Source organism: Emydura macquarii, unplaced genomic scaffold (assembly GCF_026122565.2).
Source record: "Emydura macquarii macquarii isolate MOO-44397 ecotype Brisbane River unplaced genomic scaffold, CSIRO-AGI_Emac_v2 contig_1119, whole genome shotgun sequence".
In the NCBI taxonomy this organism is placed as follows: domain Eukaryota; kingdom Metazoa; phylum Chordata; order Testudines; family Chelidae; genus Emydura; species Emydura macquarii.
The window spans coordinates 3,123,375-3,145,660 of NW_027131256.1; the positions used below are offsets into that span (position 1 = coordinate 3,123,375).

The 22,286-nt window shown below is 37.9% G+C and overlaps 1 protein-coding gene across 3 annotated transcripts in view; it reads right to left on the reverse strand.

Annotated features, from left to right (window-relative positions):
* STXBP5L (syntaxin binding protein 5L) overlaps positions 1-22,286 on the reverse strand; it is a 354,593-nt gene that overhangs the window by 90,894 nt on the left and 241,413 nt on the right. For all 3 annotated transcript variants that reach the window (XM_067546369.1, XM_067546370.1, XM_067546368.1), the window contains exons 15-17: positions 17,467-17,684; positions 10,988-11,160; positions 796-921 (exon numbers count right to left, since the gene is read on the reverse strand). In XM_067546369.1, coding sequence (XP_067402470.1) covers positions 796-921; positions 10,988-11,160; positions 17,467-17,684 — 517 coding nt within the window. The remainder of the gene's footprint in view (positions 1-795; positions 922-10,987; positions 11,161-17,466; positions 17,685-22,286) is intronic.

A 22,286-nucleotide genomic window follows, 5' to 3' on the forward strand; every position in this document is an offset into this window, starting at 1 on the left:
CGAAATTTCTAGATTTCATGATTAAGAACTGATCAGTACCTCAGGACAGACAAATGTTTTTATTCTAGCACAAAGGTTATGGCTGAAATTTTCCAAGAGGCCTCAGAGAAGCAAGTGCTCAATTTATACTGAAAATCAGTAAGAACTGGGCACCTAATTCTCTTAGGCCCCCTTGGAAATGCTAGTCTATACCTTTATACTGGAGTGATATCTTCTCCATCAGAAACAAATTTGTAAAGACTCTTTTCCTGATTTGATGCATATGTGCAACTCCCATTCGGAATAAATGGGCTGTGTTCGTTGGAAAGGACACATGACCAGTGCATCCCCATAGCAACCTTTTCCAGATGGATTTCTGTAGAGACCTAGCCATAAACGAAAACTTACCCTTCTCAACTGGTACCCAAGTGAAGGCAACAGTGGCACCCAGTGCCTGCCTTCAATCAGGGTGGCACATGGAGGTCTAATTTACACCCCTTGTGCCACCTGCAGGTAATTTGGTGATTATCTTAAGATACCTTTTATAATTTAGAAAGGTAATTAGGTTTTGATTGAAAAGACAAATATAGTGTGAAAAATTCGATCATGAGAATGTCAGATTAACTTCTCTTATTACATTCTTTATGTGGGTTACTTGTTCTTGTAATCTTTTATCCAAGAATCTAGGTTAAAGCAACTTTTGATTTTTCACAGTGACTTTTTAAGTGTCTGCAGGGAACTTCGAAGTATAACTGAAACATGCATTGCTAGTTGAGCAAAGAATAAATTAATACAACATGATTTTTAGTTACTTACAGTCCATAGGCTGAGTTTACCGCCAGACTGGTGATTTGTTGTGGCGGCTCACCATCCACCCACACCAACTGAATAACAAGTTCTGCTTGGTACCCAGGAGGCATTCTCACAGGTCGAGTCTTAACACTAAGAAGAAAAAGGGACACAAAATAGAAACACATAAACAAAACGATTAGGGCACAATAACAGAAACTGTTTACCCTGAGGAGATAATAGTGAAGCCGACTTCTCCTATAGGACAGGATCAGTACTGAAAAGGAATTCCCAGGCCAACATGCTTTTAATATAGTCATAGATTAAGACTATATGTTCCAATAAAAAGGGTGTGAGAATGCAAATTCCATTTCATGGAGGGTTTCAATGAGATTTCAGATTAGGAATGAAACATGAAAATGTCAAAATTCTCCAAAAAAGAAAATTCCAAATTTTTGTTTGTTTGTTTTGGATCAATTTAAATATTTCATTTCAACAACATTGTTTTGGTTCATTAAAAATTCAACTTTTTAAAAGTTTATAATATGTGGTACAAAATAAAGCAATTTAGAAACAAAGTCATTTCAAAAGAAAAATTTGAAACATTTCATTCCAAAGGTGTTGAAATGTCCCAATGGAAACACTGTTCAACATTCAGACCCTAAAAAATGTCCCATTTCAACATTGTTGGAAATTGTTTTCCCATTTTTCCTAAAACAAAATTTCTGCAAAATCAACAATTGCTTCATGAATCATTTCTATTTCAGTGGAATTGGATTTTCCGACAGAAAATGAAATGGTTGTGTCAAAATTTTTCCAACCAAGCTCTAGTTCCAATCCAATGATAAAGAAATCATCCTGTAAAATTGCTTGTGGTACTCCTTGCTCTCTGTTAAGCCTGTTAATTCCTGTTCCTCCACCTGCATATCACACATACAGCTCCTGGATGCAAATTTCTGTGTCCATGGATCTGTGGATATATAGATCCTACTGTAACCCATTCCTAACTAGATAATTACTTAGACTAAATATTATTATGGGGAATTCTATTCACTGGTGACTGATAAAATCTGAGAAATTCAAGTGTGCTTTAACAGGCCACATAAAGTGTTGCTTCACCTTTCAATTTCCCCTATCTTAGCTATCTAGCCACATTTTTATGTAGTGCTCATCACAGTGGTGTCTGAATACCTAACACTCATGAATCAGACAAAGACTCCATTTCTCCTTCAGCCCAACTAAACTGTCTTGTTAATTCTCTTCTTCCTTTGAGTACAATCACCCAAGCACTAATCTAGCCGTGAAGACTGAATGGATTCCTATAAAAGAGACAATGTGGGTGAGGTAATATCTTTCATTGGACCAACTTATGCTGGTGAGGGAGACAAGCTTTCAAGCTACACAGAAATCTTTATAGAGGCTTCCTGTACAGAGGTTGGTGCAGTTAGCAGTCTCTCTCTTCATGTGTTGTTATGGAAGGTGCAATGGTCTGCAAAACAGATCCCAGAGATGTACCAAAGATGTTGTGAAAAGATTATTCTTCACCTACTGTATGGCTGCTTTGTCTTTTCAGTACCTTTCTTTTCTTACGGGTAGATTTTATTTATCATCTTCAAATATTGTACTGAAGACAATGTCCAATTTGTCTTAAATGCTGCAGTTCAAAATAGAACCAGATATGCTCTTAAAATTATTTAAATATTCCAGTGGTATAAACCACACTGTATTAGTCATAGTTTTTAACCCTCATGAGCTTATTAGAGTTGCTGTATATATTCCTCACTTCCGTATTTAGTCTTTAACAAGAAATGCATATTTTTATTTGTAACTGAATTTCTTTACAGTAGTGGTTATTTATCAATCAGATTGTAATGAATGTTATTTTACTGAAAATAATTATGTACTGTTAACAGCAAAAATACAAATTATATGAAAATGAGGATCTGATAGATTCTGTCTTATTTTTGCAATACTATTCAGTTCTTATGGGGCATGTACACTATACAAATTATGGATCAATTAAATCCATGTTGTAACTTTACTGATTTCAGTGTAGTTACACAGGGACAAATGTGGGCCATTGTTTTTAAAGATCTATACTTTGTTTATTGTTTTGTATCTATGAAAAATCTTCTCTTGGGCTGGATGAAGTGGTTTCCGGTAGGCAAGTTTTCCTTTTCAGCATAACTCAAAAGTGGGACCCAAATAGCATAATAATCTTAGCTCATGCCTGGCTAAATTTTATAACTTTCTATTGTTTATCACCTTCAAGATCAACAGAACAGCCATTTAAAGTAATGTTGGCTCATTGATAATAAATAATTATGGGCTTTTTTAAAAAAATTGTTTATATAGGACTTCTAATTTAGATTCATAGATTTTAAGGCCAATGGGGACTACTGTGGTAATCTAATTTGACCTCTTGTATAGCACATGCCATAAAATTTCTCTAAAATAATTCCTAGAGCATATTTCTTTAGAAAAAACATCCAATCTTGATTTTAAAATTATCGGTGATGGAGAATCCACCATGACCCTTGGTAAATTGTTCCAATGGTTAATTATTCTCACAGTTAAACATGTATGCCTTATTTCCATACTGAATTTGTCTAGCTTCAACCTCCAGCCACTGGATTGTGTTATACCTTTCCCTGTTAGATTGACAAGCCCATTGTTAAATATTTTTCCTCATGTAGATACTTATAGACTGTAGTCAAGTCACCCCTAAAACTTCCCTTGTTAAAATAAATACATTTATCTCCTTGAATCTGTCACTATGAGTCATATTTTCTAATCTTTCAGTCATTCTTGTGGCTCATCTCTGAATCTCCTTCAATTTATCAACATCCTTCTTGAATTGTGTACACCAGAACTGGACACAGTATTCCAGCAGTGGTCACACCAGAGCCAAATACTTAGGTAAAATAACTTCTCTCCTGCTAGAGATTACCGTGTTCATGTATCCCAGGATTGCATTAGCTCTTTTTGCCACAGCATCACACTGGGAGCTCATGTTCATCTGATTATCTATGCCCACCCCCAAATCTTTGCCAGAATCACTGCTTCCCAGGGTAGATACCTTCCATTCTGTAAGTATGACCTACATTCTTTGTTTCCAGATGTATATATTTACATTTAACTGTATTAAAATACATATTGTTTGCTTGTAGCTGGTTCACCAAATGATCTAGATTGCTCTGAATCAGTGACCTGTCGTCTTCATTATTTACCACTTCCCCATCTTTTGTGTCATTTGCAAACTTTATCAGTGATGATTTTATGTTTTCTTCCAGGTAATTGATAAAGATGTTAAATAATGTATGGCTAAGACCTGATCCCTGTGGGACCCCACGGTAAACAGAGCTGTTTTATTTTGATTCCCTATTTACAGTTATATTTTGAGAGCTATCAGTTAGGCAGTTTTTAATCTATTTAATGTGTGCCATGCTAATTTTATATCATTCCAGTTTTTCAATCAAAATATCGTGTGGTACCAAGTCAAATGTCTTACCGAAATCTAAATATATTACATTAACATTATTATTTTTATTAATCAAACTGTAATCTCATCAAAAACGATATTAAGTTAGTTTAATTTTCCATAAACCCATGCTGATTTGCATTAATCACATTACCCTCCTTTAATTCTTTATTAATTGAAGCTTGCATCAGCCACTCCATTATCATGTCTAGGATTGATGTCAGGCTGACAAGCCTATAATTACCAAGATTGTTCCATTTACCCTTTTACAAAATTGGCTTAACTTTAGCTTTCTTCCAGTTTCTTGGAACTTTCCCAATGCTGCAGAACTTATTGAAAATCAACATTAACAGTTCAGCAAGCTCATCAGTCAGTTCTTTTAAAATTCTTGGATGCAAGTTATCTGGTCCTGCCGATTTAGAAATGTGTAACTTTAGTAACTTTTGTTTAATATCCTCCAGAAATACTAATGGAATGGAAAGAGACTTATTATCGCCATATGATAAAACTGCATCATCTGTTTTTTCCCCAAAATATAAAACAAAAATATTTATTGAACACTTCTGCCTTTTCTGAATTATTATTGATAATTCTGCCGTTTCCATCTAGTAATGGACCAAAACCATTGTCGGGATTTTTTTTGTTCCTAATAAATTTAAAAAAACTTCTTCTTATTGTCCTTAACTCTGCTGGCCACAGATTTCTCCTTGTGTCCCTTGGCTTCCTTATCAATTTTCTACAATTCCTAACTTCTGATTTATATTAATTATCATCTTCCCCTTTCTTCCATTTGCTTTATATTATTATTTTTTAATTTTGTACAGCTGCCTTCACTTCTCCTCTAAACCAGGTCAGTTTAACCAGCATAACCTTCTTCCTCTCTTGTAGCATTGTGGCTTTTTGGGCACTTAGTAAGGTGATCTTAAATGATTCCCAATTATAATTCATGTTTTTCTGTTTAAATTCTTTATTCCATCTGATTTGGCTCATAATTGTTTCAGCTTTAGGAAACTGGCCCTATTAAAGCACCAAGTGTATATATTACAGGTCTAGACTTTATTCTGTTTGCACATTATAAATGTGATCAAGTCATGATCACTTGTACCTAAGCTACCATTAACTTTTAGTTCTGTGATCAGTACTTCTTTATCTGTTAAGATAAGGTCTAATGCATAATTCCCCCATATTGGCTGCAAAACTTTATGAGTTAGGAACTTGTCATCCATAACATCTAGAAATTCCAAGGATGTTTTAGTACTGCTAGCATGAGATCTCCAGCATGTCACTCAGACTGAAGTCTCCCATGATCACACAGTTTTTCCCCTACACATTATAGATAGGTAAGTAAGGAAGTAGTCATCCTGTTCCCTAATGAGATTTGGTGGTCTGTAGTAGACACCTACTACTATCTCATCTTGTGCTTTATCTGTTAGGACACTGATCCATAAGCATTCAAGACCATTTTCTTCCAAGTTATCAGTGATTCAGAAACAGGTAATGCAATTTTTTATGTAAAGTGGCACCCCCTCTCCTTTTGCCCATTTGATCCTTTCTAAATAGGTTATAATCAGTGATTTTAGCATTCCAATTGTGCGAATCATCCCTCCAGGTTTCAGTAATATCAACTAGATCAAATAAGCAATTCCAATTCCTCTTGTTTGTTAGCCAGGCTCCTAGCATTTAAAGTATAGGCAATTAAATAATTTCTTCTCTTCATGTTCTTTGGTTCCTTGATTAATTTTGTTTTCAACTTTGTGCTGAGTGCTCACATCTTCCCTCTTTTTACCTTTCCCTTTTGCTATTAGTTTAATCCCCTCCTCCTGACTACTCTAGCTAGCCTGTCCCCAAGGAGATTCTTCCATTTAAAATGTTAGTTTAACCAACTATGAAATATATGACCATAATGGAAAGATTTCTAAACAGACATTTATCTACAGAGAGGAACTAAACTTAGAAAAGTAATTGAAGACAGTTTCAGAGGCATTTGACCGACTGCAGGCGGATGGCACTACTGTGGCAGTCTCATTTGAAACCTGTTTTGCTCTAATTTACAACAAAGAATTGGAACCACACAAGGTCAAAATCGAAAAATGATTCAGAGAAACTATGGAACCTTTCTATTATTTAGCCATTGTGACTGATCTCTAATATGTTGAGCCCAGAACAGACTGGAATCCCAATAGGTTGAGCCAGGAGCAGATCGGAATCCCTAAGAGGCTGAGCCCAAACATACTGGAATGTGATGGATGGAATGTAATTTCCTTGCCTTCTAGTATTTAAAATGGAAGATCCAGATTTCTACCCCAAATCTATGTTTGCAGACAAGGCTGTGCCCTGACAGATATGGGGATATTTTGTATATAACATTATAATTATTAATAGTATTTCATTGTATCAAGGGTACTAATAAGGCCCCCATTACTGTAAAATCTGAGCGCCTCACAATCTTTAATGTATTTATCCTCACAAGATCCCTGTGAAATACTAATATCCCCATTTTACAGATGGGGAACTAAAGCACCGAGAGAGAACCACGGGTCAGATTTTTAAAGGTATTTAGATACTTAAAGATGCAGATAGGTGCCTAGTAGGATTTTCAAATGCGCCTAGGTGCCTATCCGCATCTTTAAGCCTTTAAAAATTTGGCTCTAAGTAACTTGATTAGCATCACATATGGAATATGTTGCAGAGCAGAAAACTGAACGTAGATTTCCTGAGTTTGAAGCTAGCACCTTAACCACTGGACTATGTTTCTTTTTTAGTAGAGAGTTTCCCTCTGTTAGTGTACACACAAAAGTGACGGACTAACCTAGAAAGATGTAGAGTCCTGGAATGTTTGCATACATTATGGGATGAGTAGGCAATGGAAAAGTTCAAAATATAAATATAAGCACTATATATTGACTTCTGTTCAGGTGAAGGTCAAGATATATTTCCTGAGAAGATATTATTGACCTCATATTTTGTTACAGAAACAATAAATCTTGATGTTCATCAAAACATGAAATCAGGCTCTATATTGTTGTACATACTGAATGACTTCAGACAGAGCTCAGTGGAGTGGAATACTTGGGGCTTCTGGAGCAAGGAAACTGTCTCCTGTTGTTTGTTTCGACTGTGTTCAGGAAATTAGGATTTTATGTACATTTTTTGTAAATAAAAAAGATAACACCAAGAATATACCTGCTGATATCATCCATTTCTACTCCTAATGCAAACAGCCTGACAAGGGTTAGCTAACTACTTGGGCAAATGAGGAAACACTAAGTTAGGACATTTGAATGAACACACAAAGACGCAGGAGCCACTCCTTCCCTATCTTGCCCCTTTTGTGCAAAGTGATTGAAAAGTGGGCATAAAACACTACTATTCTCACTTGGTAGCATTTTACACCCTTTTTGCACATGTGTAAAAGACTACACATGGTGCAAAGAAGGAACACAAAGGCCAGGTCTACACTACAGACCTATGTTGATATAACTATGTCACTCAGGGATATTACCAATCTTAACCCCCCATGTAGATAGTGCTATGTTGATGGGAGAGCTCTCTCCCATTGGCATAGGAGCATCTTCACTTAAGCACTACAGCTATGCTGATGCAGGATGTTGACAAAGTCAGCTCTGGAATGAAGATGATGTTGAAGACACACTGGAAGTCTTGAAACAGAGTCTTATATTATTGTTATAGCTACTTTTTATGACAATAATGATATCCCTCTCTCAAATAAACAAAGACTACACCTATGCAATTCTAGAAATGTTATTGTGTTCTAACAGCCTTCACAAGAACCTAAATATTCAATATTCTCATCATTTCTCTAATTTTTTAAAATACATAATTTTTTTTCATTCAGTTTGAAATTACAGCCTAATGTTTCTAGTCTCAAAAAAACTTTTCAAATATATTATTTTAGTATGACTTTAGACACAGTCCCACATGACATTTCCAGAAGCAAACTAGTGAAATGTGGTCTAGATGAAGTTACTATTAGATGGATGTACAACTGGTTGAAAAATCATACTCCAACAGTAGTTACTGATGGTTTGCTGTCGAAGTGGGAGAATATATCCAGTGGGGACCTGCAGGGGTCTGTGCTGGGTCCAGTATTATTCAATATTTTCATTCATGACTTGGATAATGGAGTGGAGACTATGCTTATAATATCTGTGGATGACACCAAGATGAGAGAGGTTGCAGGCACTTTGGAGGAGAGGATTAGAATTCAAAAGGACTGGGACAAATTGTAGAAATGGAGTTCATGGAAATGTTTCATAGTGACACAGAAGTTCAAAACATGGAAAACAAACAACAAAATACATCAGAGTCAAATCCTAGCCCCACTGAAGTCAATGGTAAAACTCTCACTGACTTCAGTGGGGCCAGGATACCACCCTGGGTTGTTTTTGTTTTCCTGGCTCCATTGCCTCTTCCCATTGACTTCAGTGGGATTGAGCACATTCTTAAAGTTCATCTGCTTTGTTGAATAAAGATGGACTAATGAATTGGGTGCCAAAGTGAATAAAGCCACATAGGTATAAACAACATATCTTATTCTTATGCTAATTAGATGTTGCTTCTAAGTTCTAAAATATTATTTTCAGGATCCCAAAAGACAGAGCTATCTGTCAGTCACTGTTTATTTAAACTGATTTAGAAATAAAATGAGACATATTTAATCATATTTAAACGAAAGTAATTACGAATGCACTAAATAAGAATAAACACTGATCTCTGCAGTGCACTATAATTGATGTTAAATTACAGTTTATAAAACATTTAAAGAATGCTGTATCCTAAAGTCATTCAACAACAGAACTTATTAGTGTTTAGTCAGAACATATTAATCTACTCCAGTCAGCAGTGATGTATATAACAGACAACAGCTTCTTTCATTTCTTAAAACCCCACAATACTTTCTTACACACAATTCACAGAATAATAGAAATGTAGGCTGCAAGGGTTTAGAGAGGTCATCTAGTCTAGCTCCTGAATCAAGTATACCTAGACCATCCCTGACAGGTGTTTGTCTAACTTGTTTTTAAAAACCTCTGATGGGAATTCCACAATTTCCCTTGAAAGCTCATTCCACTGCTTATCTATCCTTATAAACAGAAAGCTTTTCCTAACATCTAATCTAAATCTCTCTTGCTGCAGATAAAGACCATTACTTCTTCTCCTACCTTCCATAGTTATGGAGTACAACTGATCACTGTCTTTTTGATAACAGTCCTTAACATATTTGAATTTTGTTACCAGGACCCCCATCACTCTTTTGTTTCAAGTCTAAACACAGCCAGGTTTTTATCCTTTGCTCATAAATCAGATTTTCTAAACCTTTGATCATTTTTGTTGCTGTCCAGTGACTCTCCCCCATTAGTTCACAGCTTTCCGAAAGTGTGGCACCCAGAATTGAACACAGTAGTCCAGCAGAAGCCTCACCACTGCCAAGTAGAGTGGTACAATTCCCTCCCGTGTCTTATATATGACACTCCTGTTAATAAACCCCAGAATTATATTAACTTTTTCCCACAATTACATCACATTGTTGGCTCATATTCAATTTGTGATCCACTATAACCCCCAGAACCTTTCAGCAGTACTACCACCTAGTCATTTTGTAGCTGTGCATTTGATTTTTCCATCTGAAGTGTAGTACTTTGCACTTGTCTTGAATTTCATCTTGTTGATTTCTGACCAATTCTCCCATTTGTCACAGTCTTTTTGAATTCTAATCCTGTCCTCCAAAGTGCTTGCAACCTCTCATCTTGGTGTCATCCACAGATTTTATAAGCATACTCTCCACTCCATTATCCAAGTCATTAATGAAAATATTGAATAATACTGGACCCAGGACAGACCCCTGCAGGTCCCCACTAGATATGTTCTCCCACTTTGATAGCAAACCATCAATAATTACTGTTGGAATATGATTTTTCAACCAGTTGTACATCCATCTAATAGTAACTTCATCTAGACCACATTTCACTAGTTTGCTATTGGAAATGTCATGTGGGACTGTGTCTAAAGCCATAACAAAATCAGGAAATATGTCTACAGCTTCCCCTTGCATATATAGGACAGTAACTCTAAAACTATCTCATGTCATTACCTTTAAGCTTTTTTTGTTGTTTTATAAATATAAACATAAGGTTTTTTTGTAAACACACACAAGATTTCCCACACAGGAAGATTGTAGCTCCATAAGAGAGAGAGAGAGCACACACCAGTAGTTTTGTACATGACTGTTTTATGGAGGTCACTTTGTCAATTCAAAAGACAATATTTTTCCCTGTGAACTAATGGCTGATGCATGCTGAGATGCTTGTTTGTTTTCAGCTCAAAATTTTGGACTTTTTTTCCCCTCTCATATCCGTTTACAAATCCAGATGAAACTTACAGGCCACACTCAACACAAAGTCTTTTTTGGCATAATTGCTTATCAAGTGTCTTCCTAATCTTTATTTCAGATTATTTTCCCCTGATGTATTAGACTGTCTTTGTCCAGGTTGAATCTCATTCGATATATGGATATTCTAACAATTTTAAACCCGTTAATATTATTTATCTCACTGGTGTTTGCTATATATCACAGTTTAGTAGTATCACCTCTGAATTATATTAACATACTGTTTATCTTTCTTTTCAAATTCATTAATAAGCTGTTAAATATGATTTATTTGAATGAGTAGAATGCATGTTGGAATGGTAAGTCTTTAAACAAGTGCATTACTTTACCTAAGACATGGGATACTGTCCTTCATCATTCCTTCACATGTCACAGTGTTGGTACTGCCTGAAAGGTTCTTTAAGGAAGAAAGCTGGGATGAGGCATCTGGAAACGGAGGAATTATTTCTGGTTCAGGAGTAATGATATCTTCTACTTCATACTGAAGTCGCACTTCTAATGACTAAAATAAATAAAAATCTAAGTTATAATTTATAAAAATGAGCTATTTAGACCTCATTGCTTTTAAATACATAGCAATAATTCTGTTTCTAACAATAAAAACACATTTCTCATTGCTTTTTGCTGTTAGAGAAGATGGTGACTCATTAACATATCAACGCCAGCATCTGAAAACAATCCATCTTTCCCAGAGCTGGTAGAGAAATACCCAGGTATATGCTTCCGCAGGTGACCGACTCGGGCCCTTTCTAGCTGGTGAAAGAGACAGACAGCATCTGGGGCCCCTACAAATAGCGACTGCCAACACTTCTTATGAAGAGGGAAATCTAGCACCCACCCCAAAGCATGCAATAATCCAACCCGAACTTAATAAAAAAATCACTCAGTACTAGCATCCTCACAAATTAATGCCCAGTATCTAACTTTTCCTGAGTGAGCTAACTGCAAAATTTGCAAATACTTACTTACCACCCTATCTAGCCACTGTAAGTACACTGAATCCCTCCCAGCCAAGTTTCAGCAAGGACACAGAACTGACAATACTGATGGCACTTATGGGTGATCTTTCCTTGTCCACAGACCAGGGTAAGGCAATCACAATGAGATAACATAAAGTTCTTACTCATTGGAAAACCGCATCCCTGGCACATGAGCTCAAAAGCTTCTAACAAGCATTGTCCAGTGGACTGCTCCATCCTTCCCCCTCACTCTAGGTTCCCAGGATATGAAAGAGGATGTTGGCAGAACAATCCTGCATTTCTTCCACCTAATTCAGGAAACCTTAGCCCAAGACTTCATGAGCAAGGGGAAGATTGGCAGGAAATGTGAATCCATATTGGCAATCATCTTGGAGAATCACAGTTACCACAGGAAGTAATAGTTGTTTCTCCTTTGTGAACTATCCAAATGGACCCGTATTCTGGAGAGATTAAGAAGCAGCAATGACCCTCCAGGAGGTGGTTCTGAGGAATACTAACTAAATAGTGACTGCAGGACTGCTCTGCTGAATTGGACATCAGATCTATAGTCAAAGGTCCAGACCTAGAATGCAAGTTGTGTTACATACAGATGTTTACAGAGTTTAAATATGCCTTTCATTTTTCTGTCATGGAGACTTGTGAAAGCATGTATGGAAGATGTGTTAGATTTAGCTGAATGTGCAAAGGACATCTACCAGATTGTAGCAATCAAATATTGGTCCGATTTGATCTATAACAATATTGATCTATTTGTGCTCAGATGGTCTGCTTCTTGGTCTTATCCCCACATGCCACAAAATGTTTGTGGAGATTGTGGATAAGTTTGATCCTATTTAGATAGTAACTAAGGACTCTCTCTACATCTATCTTGTGAATATTGGTGTCCCCTGGATGTGAATGAAAATTGAAGAAAAATACAGGTGGGCTTATGGCCAGGTTGAGATAGAAAATAGAGTCCTTTTTAGATAGGAACTTGGAGTGAGGATGCAGGACCAACCTACCTCATGGAACATAGTGTAAGAGGAATGAACCATCTTGTCCTGATCTCATTATCTTATCATCTAATTTTCAAAGTATGGGTGGACATTGAATCCCTGACATTTGATAAAAGCAGGCACATAAGTCAGGCACTTGGGGAAAAGTAGTGGTGTCATAGAAAGATCATGGGATACACAAAGTTAATGCAGAGATCTTCTCACTAAGAAAACCAAAGATATCTCCAATGAGAAGGGGGGTCAAGATGTGAAAGTAAGCTAATATAAGCCAATGTCACTATATGGAATTTCAGGTTTTTTACATATTTGTTTAATCACCTCAGATCCATTATGGGATGAGGCTCTCTTTTTTGGGTACCAAGAAATAATGGAAGAACCTCTTGTATTGACAAAGGACCTGTTCCATAGCCCCATTTGTGACCCTTACCAGTGTCTCATGACAGAGAATCCTGAAAGATACAAAGAAAGGGGAAGGTTCAAACCCACAACACAGACTGCCTGGAAGGTCTTGATCATGTTATCAGACTTGCTGTCCGGTACTCAGTGCAGCAGCCAAGCCTGCCAATAAGGCAGCACAGAAAGCTGGCAAAAGACATGGATCTAAGTTTTGGAGATGAGTGCCTCAGGGTAGCCTTCTGGCCTGCTGGGGGTCAGGAAGAATGTTACCTCTGGAACCTGGAGGGACTGGACTTCCTCCTAAATGAAGCTACATAGAGATCAAAACACCTGAGAGTTGCCCCTTCTTCAAGATGTCATATATCTCTTTGTAAAGGAAGACCCTGCTATTCTGGTCAGAACATTCTATTGTAAACTGAAATTATTCAACCAGGAAGATCAGTGCATGATAACTATTGTCGTTACAGACTTGGCAGTAGTGTCAGAGACCTCATATGTTCTTCACAGCAGGACATGTTCACCTCATTCGAGAGCTGATCCAAAAGGGAGAGTCAGCTCAGCCCAGTAACCATATAAGGAAGCGACACTTCATCAGTGCAGCTTGACAGTTGGTGATTCTCTGCTGCAGTGTGGCTGAGGAACATATCTTAACCCTAAGAGATGCATCCATTCTTTTGTCATCCATGTCTACAGATACAGAGTTAGAGGCTACAGCCTGGTGACATTTTTCTTTGACTTCAACTACTACTAAAGAATCCAGAGTTGGGTGAGGGTAAAAGTATTGTGAGCTGGATGAAACTTTGTTATGGCTGAGTTAAAAAAAACCTCAGTGAGGTTGATGGGTGTGAATGTACACTCCAATTAGTATAACTGTAAGGATAAGTTAATCACAAATCCTCACCTAAAACAAAATGAATCCATCCTGGAGTTTTAGACTGGGTGGGTGGAGTGGCTTTTGCTGAGTATTGTTTTGGGTAAAGTGTGTGTGTGCGCGCGTATGCGGGAAAGGCGAAAAGGGAAAAGAAACAGAGAGAGACACAAGCGAAAAGCAAAAGCCAACAGCCAATGAACATAGTGGAAAAAGCTAAAGAGAAAGTTTTTTTGGGTTGGGTGTTGGCTAAAGAGGCATGGGGCTGTAAGCTGAGAAACCATTCTTTTGTTTTTGGTTCCTCCTATGTTCAGAGAAGCAGGACCTTGTACATTCCTTGCACCAAAGAAAATATCAGACTCCATCACCAATTTCTACCCCCAATTGGAACATCTCCAGGGCCCCAAACTTTGACTAGCCACTCAAGACAAAAAGGGGCAATAGTATTTAAATCCTTTTGAGGAACTAGATATAAAACAGTCTTTCTGGTTTGGGACAGGAGGCAATGAGAAACCCCGGACTCACCTACGGAAGGTAAGGATGGTGGAGGTCTTTCTGGCTCCTCAGACACTTCCAACTCTTTTCACTCTATTACAGAAACCCCTCCCAGCTTGTCTGAGGCAACACCTCTGACAAAAACTATGTTGGCAGCAGAAGGAGTATGGCTAGGTCTCACCTTCTTAAAAGATGAAGAACTACGCAGATGAGGCTTTTGTATATCTATCTTCCAAGGTCAACCTTTAAGCTCCAAGACCTGAGGAATTAGAGGGAAGGGAGGAAAAAAGCATTCACCCAAGTTCCTCTCTAATACTGAGAGAAAGTGGCCACTCTTCAGGTTTCAGTTCTGCTCTATCTGCTGCAGAACCTTGAGATCTTTTTGTTTGCAGCTATGGCAAATCCATGGGCAGCTTCCACCTATAGAGACTGATAAGATACTTGGTTGAAAACAGCCCAATCTCCTGGAAATAGTTGCTGCTGATTAAGTCAGTCTGCATGGCTGTTAAGTACTCCTGCTAGACGGGATACACTGATGGAGAATATGTTCTCCTCTGTCACTATATCAGAAGTGCAGCTTCCTTATGGAGATACTTGCTCTTTGTCTCTCTCTGTTTATATAAGCAACAGCTGCTGAACTGTCCATCGGAATCAGGTTGGGTTATCTTTCACTTGCAGATAAAAGGTGAACCGGAGCTAATCCTATGACTGAACTCCACAGTATTCTGTGAAACCTTCTTCTGTCTTTGATCCATATCCTGAATGGGACATTCAGAGGTTGCAGACATTAGTGTATGTCTTGCTAATATGTTTCTGGGTATTTTGCAAAGGCATCTCCTGCTGGGGGTTTATTGGAGATTCCCATCACCTCGTTCAATGACCTTCCTCTGTACTTCCAAAGAAAGGTAGACTCTTCCCTGCAGTTCTCTTCAAAAGCTTGTTCAAGTAGCCATACCAGGGAACGACTGATGCTACTGGCAGAGTGGGGGATTTCCCAGGCTCCTTTCCTCAAAAGCTTGCTGCGGCGTCACTTAGTAGTGATCTTGGATCCCATGTCAGCTGGATATCCTCTGTGTACCCATAAGCGGAGGATGAGCCAGACACACCTTCATCTTCCCTGAGCAGGAAGGAATAGTCTCAGGTGGAAAAAGGGCAGAAAGGTGCTGACACCAGGCCTGTACCACCACTGGGACACCTATTCTTTTTACAGAGAAACTACTGTTCTGGAGTGAAGATCTGTGTGTCTGAACCAGAGGAAGGTATAACTGGTGGAGGAAGGCACAGGAGAGGCTTTGGTGGAGACAGGGGTGCCCAAAATTCAGCAGACCTGACTGGATGTGCCATCCGCATGAGAGATTATGATGAAATAACCCTTCACAAAAGAATTATTCATATAAACAGCTCTAAACAGGAGACAAAATTTGAGATGTGGAATATTTAATTTGCACAGATTATTACACTCAGCAGAATGCCATTCCTTGTGGCAATTTAGCTGAAAAACAGAAAGGTGGGAAAATAAAGTAGGTGACAAGTGTGGCAGACATGGAGCTCCCATGAATCTAAGAATACGGAGATGTAATAATGTTATGAATATTGATGTGGTCAGGTAATGTTATTGTGTATTGAGTGATATGACTGTCCAGCATGAATGTCCTGATCTGTCTTAATAGGGTACTTTGGGAAAATCAACCAGGAAAGTGACACAATAACTAGAAATAAACAAACCTCCCAACAAACATGGAAGGGGTAGGGAGGGAGTGGGCACTTACAGGACAATGGCGTACGCCATGGATCCAGCCCCATCTGACACAGCTGTTTTGTCAGGACGAGAGCCTGGAGCTCCAAAAAAACTCTGAACAGTTAAAAAGCCTTCTCAGGAAAGGAAGGAGGGTCAGTTGTTAGGAACTGTCCAGTGGACAGGTTGAAACAGACAAGACTCTGTGGAGAAAGTCTGAAGAAGCTGGGCCTTCTCCAGATCCAGGGAATGATAAGATTTAGGGAGATGCAGTCATGCATAGAGACTGGATTATTATTTTAAATTTGTTTTCTTTATAATGCTGTCATTCTAAATAAATAATATGCTGGTTTAGGAAGGCTGTTTGGTCACTGAATTAACCACTGATCACTGCTATCAGAGGGAACAGAACTGCAGGGGCTGAGACTAAGTTAGATCCTCTGAGATAATCATTAGTACCTGGGGACAGCAGCCCAAAGCCCAGTTTGAGAGGTTGGAGGACTGAATGATACCACACCAACTGAGGTGACAGCTTGTGGCCTGAAACCTAAGGGGGATGCATTTGCAGGGACCAGGAAGGATCAGAAGAGCAGTTAGCCCAATATTTGTGACAAGAATGTTGAATGTTTAGATGTAAATCATCTGCCACTTCCTGTATTGTCTACTTTTTTGAAGACACAAAGTCAGCATTAGTTGATTAAAATGTATTAAACCAGAAAAAAATAATACTTTTTACTTTGTCAAAGACTGGGAAATGTTAGATTCCTTTTGTATTACAAGCACTGTGAAGATAAACTAAAATAAAGCCTTCAAACTCTTGAGTTAAAAGACAGCAATATTACCATGTAATGAAATAAATTAACGTTTAATTATCAAAGCTGCACAGATAATTTACTTTGTCTATTACTATAAAATTAGTTACTGATAATATTCTCTCTTCTTGGGTGCCAAAATTGTACCTTGGATGACAAAAACACGCATGGTACTGCACTAGATGTTTTTGGAGCAAGCAACTAAAACACAGATGATGGCTTGGAAACCGACTTAGTCTTGACTTATTACTGTATTTTATTACTATTGTGAAAGGATGGAATCCTGGCCATACTAAAGTCAATTGTGAGTTTTGCGATTGACATCAGTGGGCCCAAGATTTCACCCAAAATGTTTAAAAATGAATGCTCCTAAATTTATATTTAGGCAGCTTAATAGAAGTTTTTTTCAGGTACATAAATATGGATTGAGCAGCTTCACCTAAGGCACTCAAATTTGAAAATGATGGCCTATATTATTTACTCGTTTCAATTAAAATCATATGTGAGCCAAATTCTTAACAACTTACCACTATTTCAGCATTCACTTCGTGTTTGCTGAATCTGTAAACAATAACATATGCAGAGACTCCCGCCACACAGAATATTCGGCTTTCAGGACACCAGTACATCATCTGAATGGCAAAAGGATCTTCTTCTACAATCTCTGCTGTCGATTTTCCTTCCACTAGCTTCTGTTTTTCAAACACTTTTGAGGTTTTTAACTTGTATAACATCTGTAGAGTTACTGCAAAATATTACAACACATCTAAAATTATTGTATAACATTAAACAAATCTATACCTCACCTCTAATTATAAGGTGTCTTAGCTGCTATTGTTTTTCAGTCATGATATAGTATAACATGATATGAAGGTTCAACTTAACAAACTAATAAAGACAGCAATACTAAGGTTTTCATGTCATATTTCCAGTAATTAATATTTGTGTATGGGTCATTTGTTAGCACTCTCCTTTCTGGACCAGACGGGCAAAAGTCATGAGTTTCAGTCACACACCTAGATTTAGGCACTTACTCAACACTTATGCTGGAGTGCAATACTGGGGAGATGTGCTGCATGCTGCATTGTTGGTGCTATCTTCCTATGTGATATTAAACTGATGTCTCTTTTCCTTGTCTGTAATTGTTGTCTTGGTAGAAATTAGAGATCCCATGGCACTTTCAGGGAAAAAAATAGGAGATAATTTTGGTGACCTGGCCAGCTCCAAGGCTGTGTGATAACACAGTGGTTTCTCTGTCTGCAGAATCACTGTTTGATTCACTATGTTGTAAAGTGCTTTGAATATCTTGGCTATGAAATAATAATTTAATATTAACAGTGTTTTATATGTTAGTGTTTTATATTTATAGTGTTATATATATTGGTAATGTCCAGAAGCCCCAGTCAGGATTGGGACACCATTGTGCTGCGCATGGTCTCTGTCCCAAAGACACTACAATCTAAAAGGTATGAAATGTGCTACAATTAACCCCGTTCTATTCTATTTGCAAAATCTTCTACATCAGTATAGATTATGGAGAAAAAATCATGCCAATCACATTTTCCTGAAATGTCTCTGCCCATTAGGCTCAGTTCTGGAGCAAGATGTAATTCTATGGCCTCATTGTTTTCCCATATGAGTTTTACACCAGTATAACCACCTTATCTTCAATGGAGTTACTTCAGATTAACACTGGCTCAAGAAAAAGAGAATCAAACCTGTTTATTCCTGAAGTATGAAGTGTATTTTATACTTTTAAAGACACTGGCACTTTTCATGCAGCATCCAAAAGTAGGACTGTAGCGTTAAGCCTTTGTCTGTGTTATAGATTGAGGATGAGAAAGTCTCAATTTACCATTGCTCTACACCCTATGTAGTCATTTACACCAGTCAAAGTGAATGTAAAATATTACCATTCTGATATGGTATTGCTTTACACATATTTTGCATTAACTTGGTCCTATGGTTACCAATCGTCCAGGATTGTCGGGGAGTCTCCAGGAATTAAAGATTTATCTTTAATTAAAGAATATGTGATGTGATGAAATCTCCAGGAATACATCCAACTAAAACTGGCAACCCTACTTAGACCTGGTGTTAATGGCTGCACAAGGTTCAGGACAGTGATGAATCAGGCCATTGCCTCTATGAATCCTAGGAAATTCAAGCCAGTTACTCTTTTGCAGGTTGCATCATCTGATCCTGCAATACCAGTACAGCTCTGCTGGTCTTAGATGAGGTAGGAAGAAACCATGGATGCCACCTCAGACCTCGGGGAGTCCAGTGCTGTCCATGGAGCCAGACTCTTATAAGTCTGTGCATTCCAGGGATGCAAGAATCACAGTTGAACCTGGTCTTTGGTCAGGGGTACTATAGGAGCTAGGAGAGACTCCCTGTGCCTTTCTTCCCCTTGTACACCTGTGCAAGACTAGACAACACCTATTCCTAAGCAAATGAGAAATAGTGAAATGGTTCATGAGTAAGGCTGAATTTTGAAAATTGCTTCAGTGGCTTAGTAACTCTGCAGCCTCAATATACCTGTGGTTTGAGATATGAAAATACAAGATAACTAACCAGTGCCTAAAGGTACTTTGTATCTTTGAAGATCATGGGGCTAACATAAACGTTTGACATGAATCACTAAACAAAACCTTAAATCATATTAAGATAATTTCCATTAAAACTTTGTAACCAGAAAATCTTTAGTACAGCAAGCCTAGCACATATATTGAGAAGCAGGACTAAGAAAGAGTTGCACAAATAACTATTTTTCAGTTTGGTGTCCAAACCAAAAAATTGAAACAAAAATTGTTTCGGGTTGAATGAAATGTGTGGTTTGATCCTAAACAAAATGTTTTGTTTAATTTTCAAAGTCTATTTTTTAAATCTTTTTTTTAATAAAATTGAAGCAAAATTCAAAGTGAAGAGCCATTTTGAGTCGAAAAAAAATCAAAACATTTTGTTTTGAAAATGTCAAAACACAGCATTTAGACATTTCTGGAATTCTCCCCACCTGTTTTTGACTGATACAATTCAGCAAATTTGACACAAATTTGCCTAATATTTCTGTCAATCTGAAAATGCATGTTTCGGCAAAAAAAAAATTTCACCTGAAAAATTTTGTCCAGTTCTAGGATTATGAGCCTGACTCCAACTGAGCACTGGAAAGTGCCATTGGCTTTAGTGGGAGCTTCGGTGTTGAGCAACACCCAGGCCCAGGCCCAAAACCTTTCACTTCTAAGACATAGCTTCAACTTATATTGCTGCAGCACCTACAAATTATAACTTCGACTGGCTTAAGCTTATTCCCTGCTGGGAAGGTAACAACTGCCTGCCCAACACACACACACAAATTTTCCTGAAAAGAACACAAAAGGCCCTCACAGCTACTGAAAGCTGATGTAAGGTCCACTGATGGGAACAAACTGGCAGCTGTGTTTCCACATAACTCCCCTAAAAGAGCACTGGCACACTGATTCACAAGTATAGTATATGTTAAGTGTTTTGAGATCCCACAATGCTAAATTTCATGGTTTTACACCAACATTTATCATCATACTTGCACAGAGAATGTGCATGCTTTGTGCTTAAGTAATAGTGAATAGGCATAGCCATCAAACCTTACTGTTACCCCTTTTTGACCCATGCAATTTGGCAAATTTGGGGTGTTGTGGGTTGTTCCACTTAAGAGGGAAGAAATTAATTCTATACTCAGGTATTTTCTTTTATGCAATCTTGTTTATTTCCAAGGAATGAACAAAGTCATGTTTTTCCAAACACAGGAGCAACCAAACAAGAGTTTCTTTGCTTATAAACCCCTCTTCAGCCATCACCAGACCTAAAAGCCTTCTCTCTAGGCTTCTCTCAGGGTCACACACTGTGCTTGTTCAGGATATGTCTCTCTTTCTGTGTAGTCTCCTGCTTCTCTGACACAGTCAGACAATACCCAACGAACCCCTCTGCCTAGTTCATTCAAAATACTGAGCGTAATAATCTGTGCAAATGAAATATTCCACATCTCAAATTTTTGTTTTGGGCAGAGACATGAGCACGTGATTTGGGTTTGGAGACTGCTCTTATTTCAGCCACTTCTGGAACATTTTTCTTGTACATGGGATACTGCAGGGCTGCTCCTCACAAGTCAGGCTTCTGCATCAAATATAGATTGACTACATAGCTTACTTCTCAGAGAGATACATATCAGATGTGTTCACCACACAATCCTCTAATGCTCTGCCAGGTATGGCTAAGGTTAGCTTTAGATAAGATATTTTACACACAGTGCCAACTAGTATAGTATCATTTAGTATTCCATTCCATCTCTCCCTTTAAGTTCTACATCCCTTTCCATTTACAAAATATACATTATCTTTGAAGTTCAGTAGTTCAGTAGTCTGTTAAGTGTCTCTAAATTATACTGGTCTTCTAATTACATGACTTGAACACATAACAACTTGGTCATCTGGCTATCCATTGATTGCAAAAACTAGCTGTGGCTGGCTTGGAATCTCTGAGTCCTCTTCTTGTTCTGCATCCATCATCTGTAGAGTTTGTTCTGTTGATTGTTCTTTCTGAAGAACAAACTGTAAATGTTGATGGTTTCTGTTGAACTCTCCATTATCAATCTCACTCACATACAATCTGAGTGCTGACTGTCCATTCTTTGTCTTCATCCAATTAGACGTGAACATGATAACCAGGTTCTAGATCTGGCAGTTCTCTGAGTGACGTCTCTTTTTTCCTTTTTATCCAATTTGGCTACTCTTTTCCTATCTGGCCATTTTGGAGATAGATTATTTTTCAAAGTCAGAACAGTAGTTCTGAGTTATGCTAGCCTATATCTAGTAGCTGCTGTTGTTATTGATCTGTAATTCAGAAAAGCAAGGAATAAAACCTTCTCATATAGGATTTTCTTGGCTGCTAGTAATATGACCAAAATCATACTTTGCTTGGAGTGACAAATTCTGCTGCAGTGAATTGTGGTCTGTTGTCCGTCACTAGTTGTTTTGGAATACTGAAATGAGCAAAGCGTACTTCAGTTTCTCGATTCCACTGTGGTCCGTTATGTCTTTCAAGTTCATTATTTCTATACAACTGGAAAAATAGTCCACTATGACCCGATAATGATGTCCTCTGAATTCGCATAGATCTGTAGCTAATCTCTTTCGAGGTCTCTTCTGGTGGAGGTGTTTATACACAGTCTAGTTCAGCTTTGTCTCTTAAATTGATTTGTACTGGATCGCCTTTCAAAAGTCCAATAACATCATATCCTCTACTGAATTCTTCTACCTTTATCAGTAGGGCCATCACAGCCTGCCACACTATGGCTGAGAAGATTGTTGGTCTT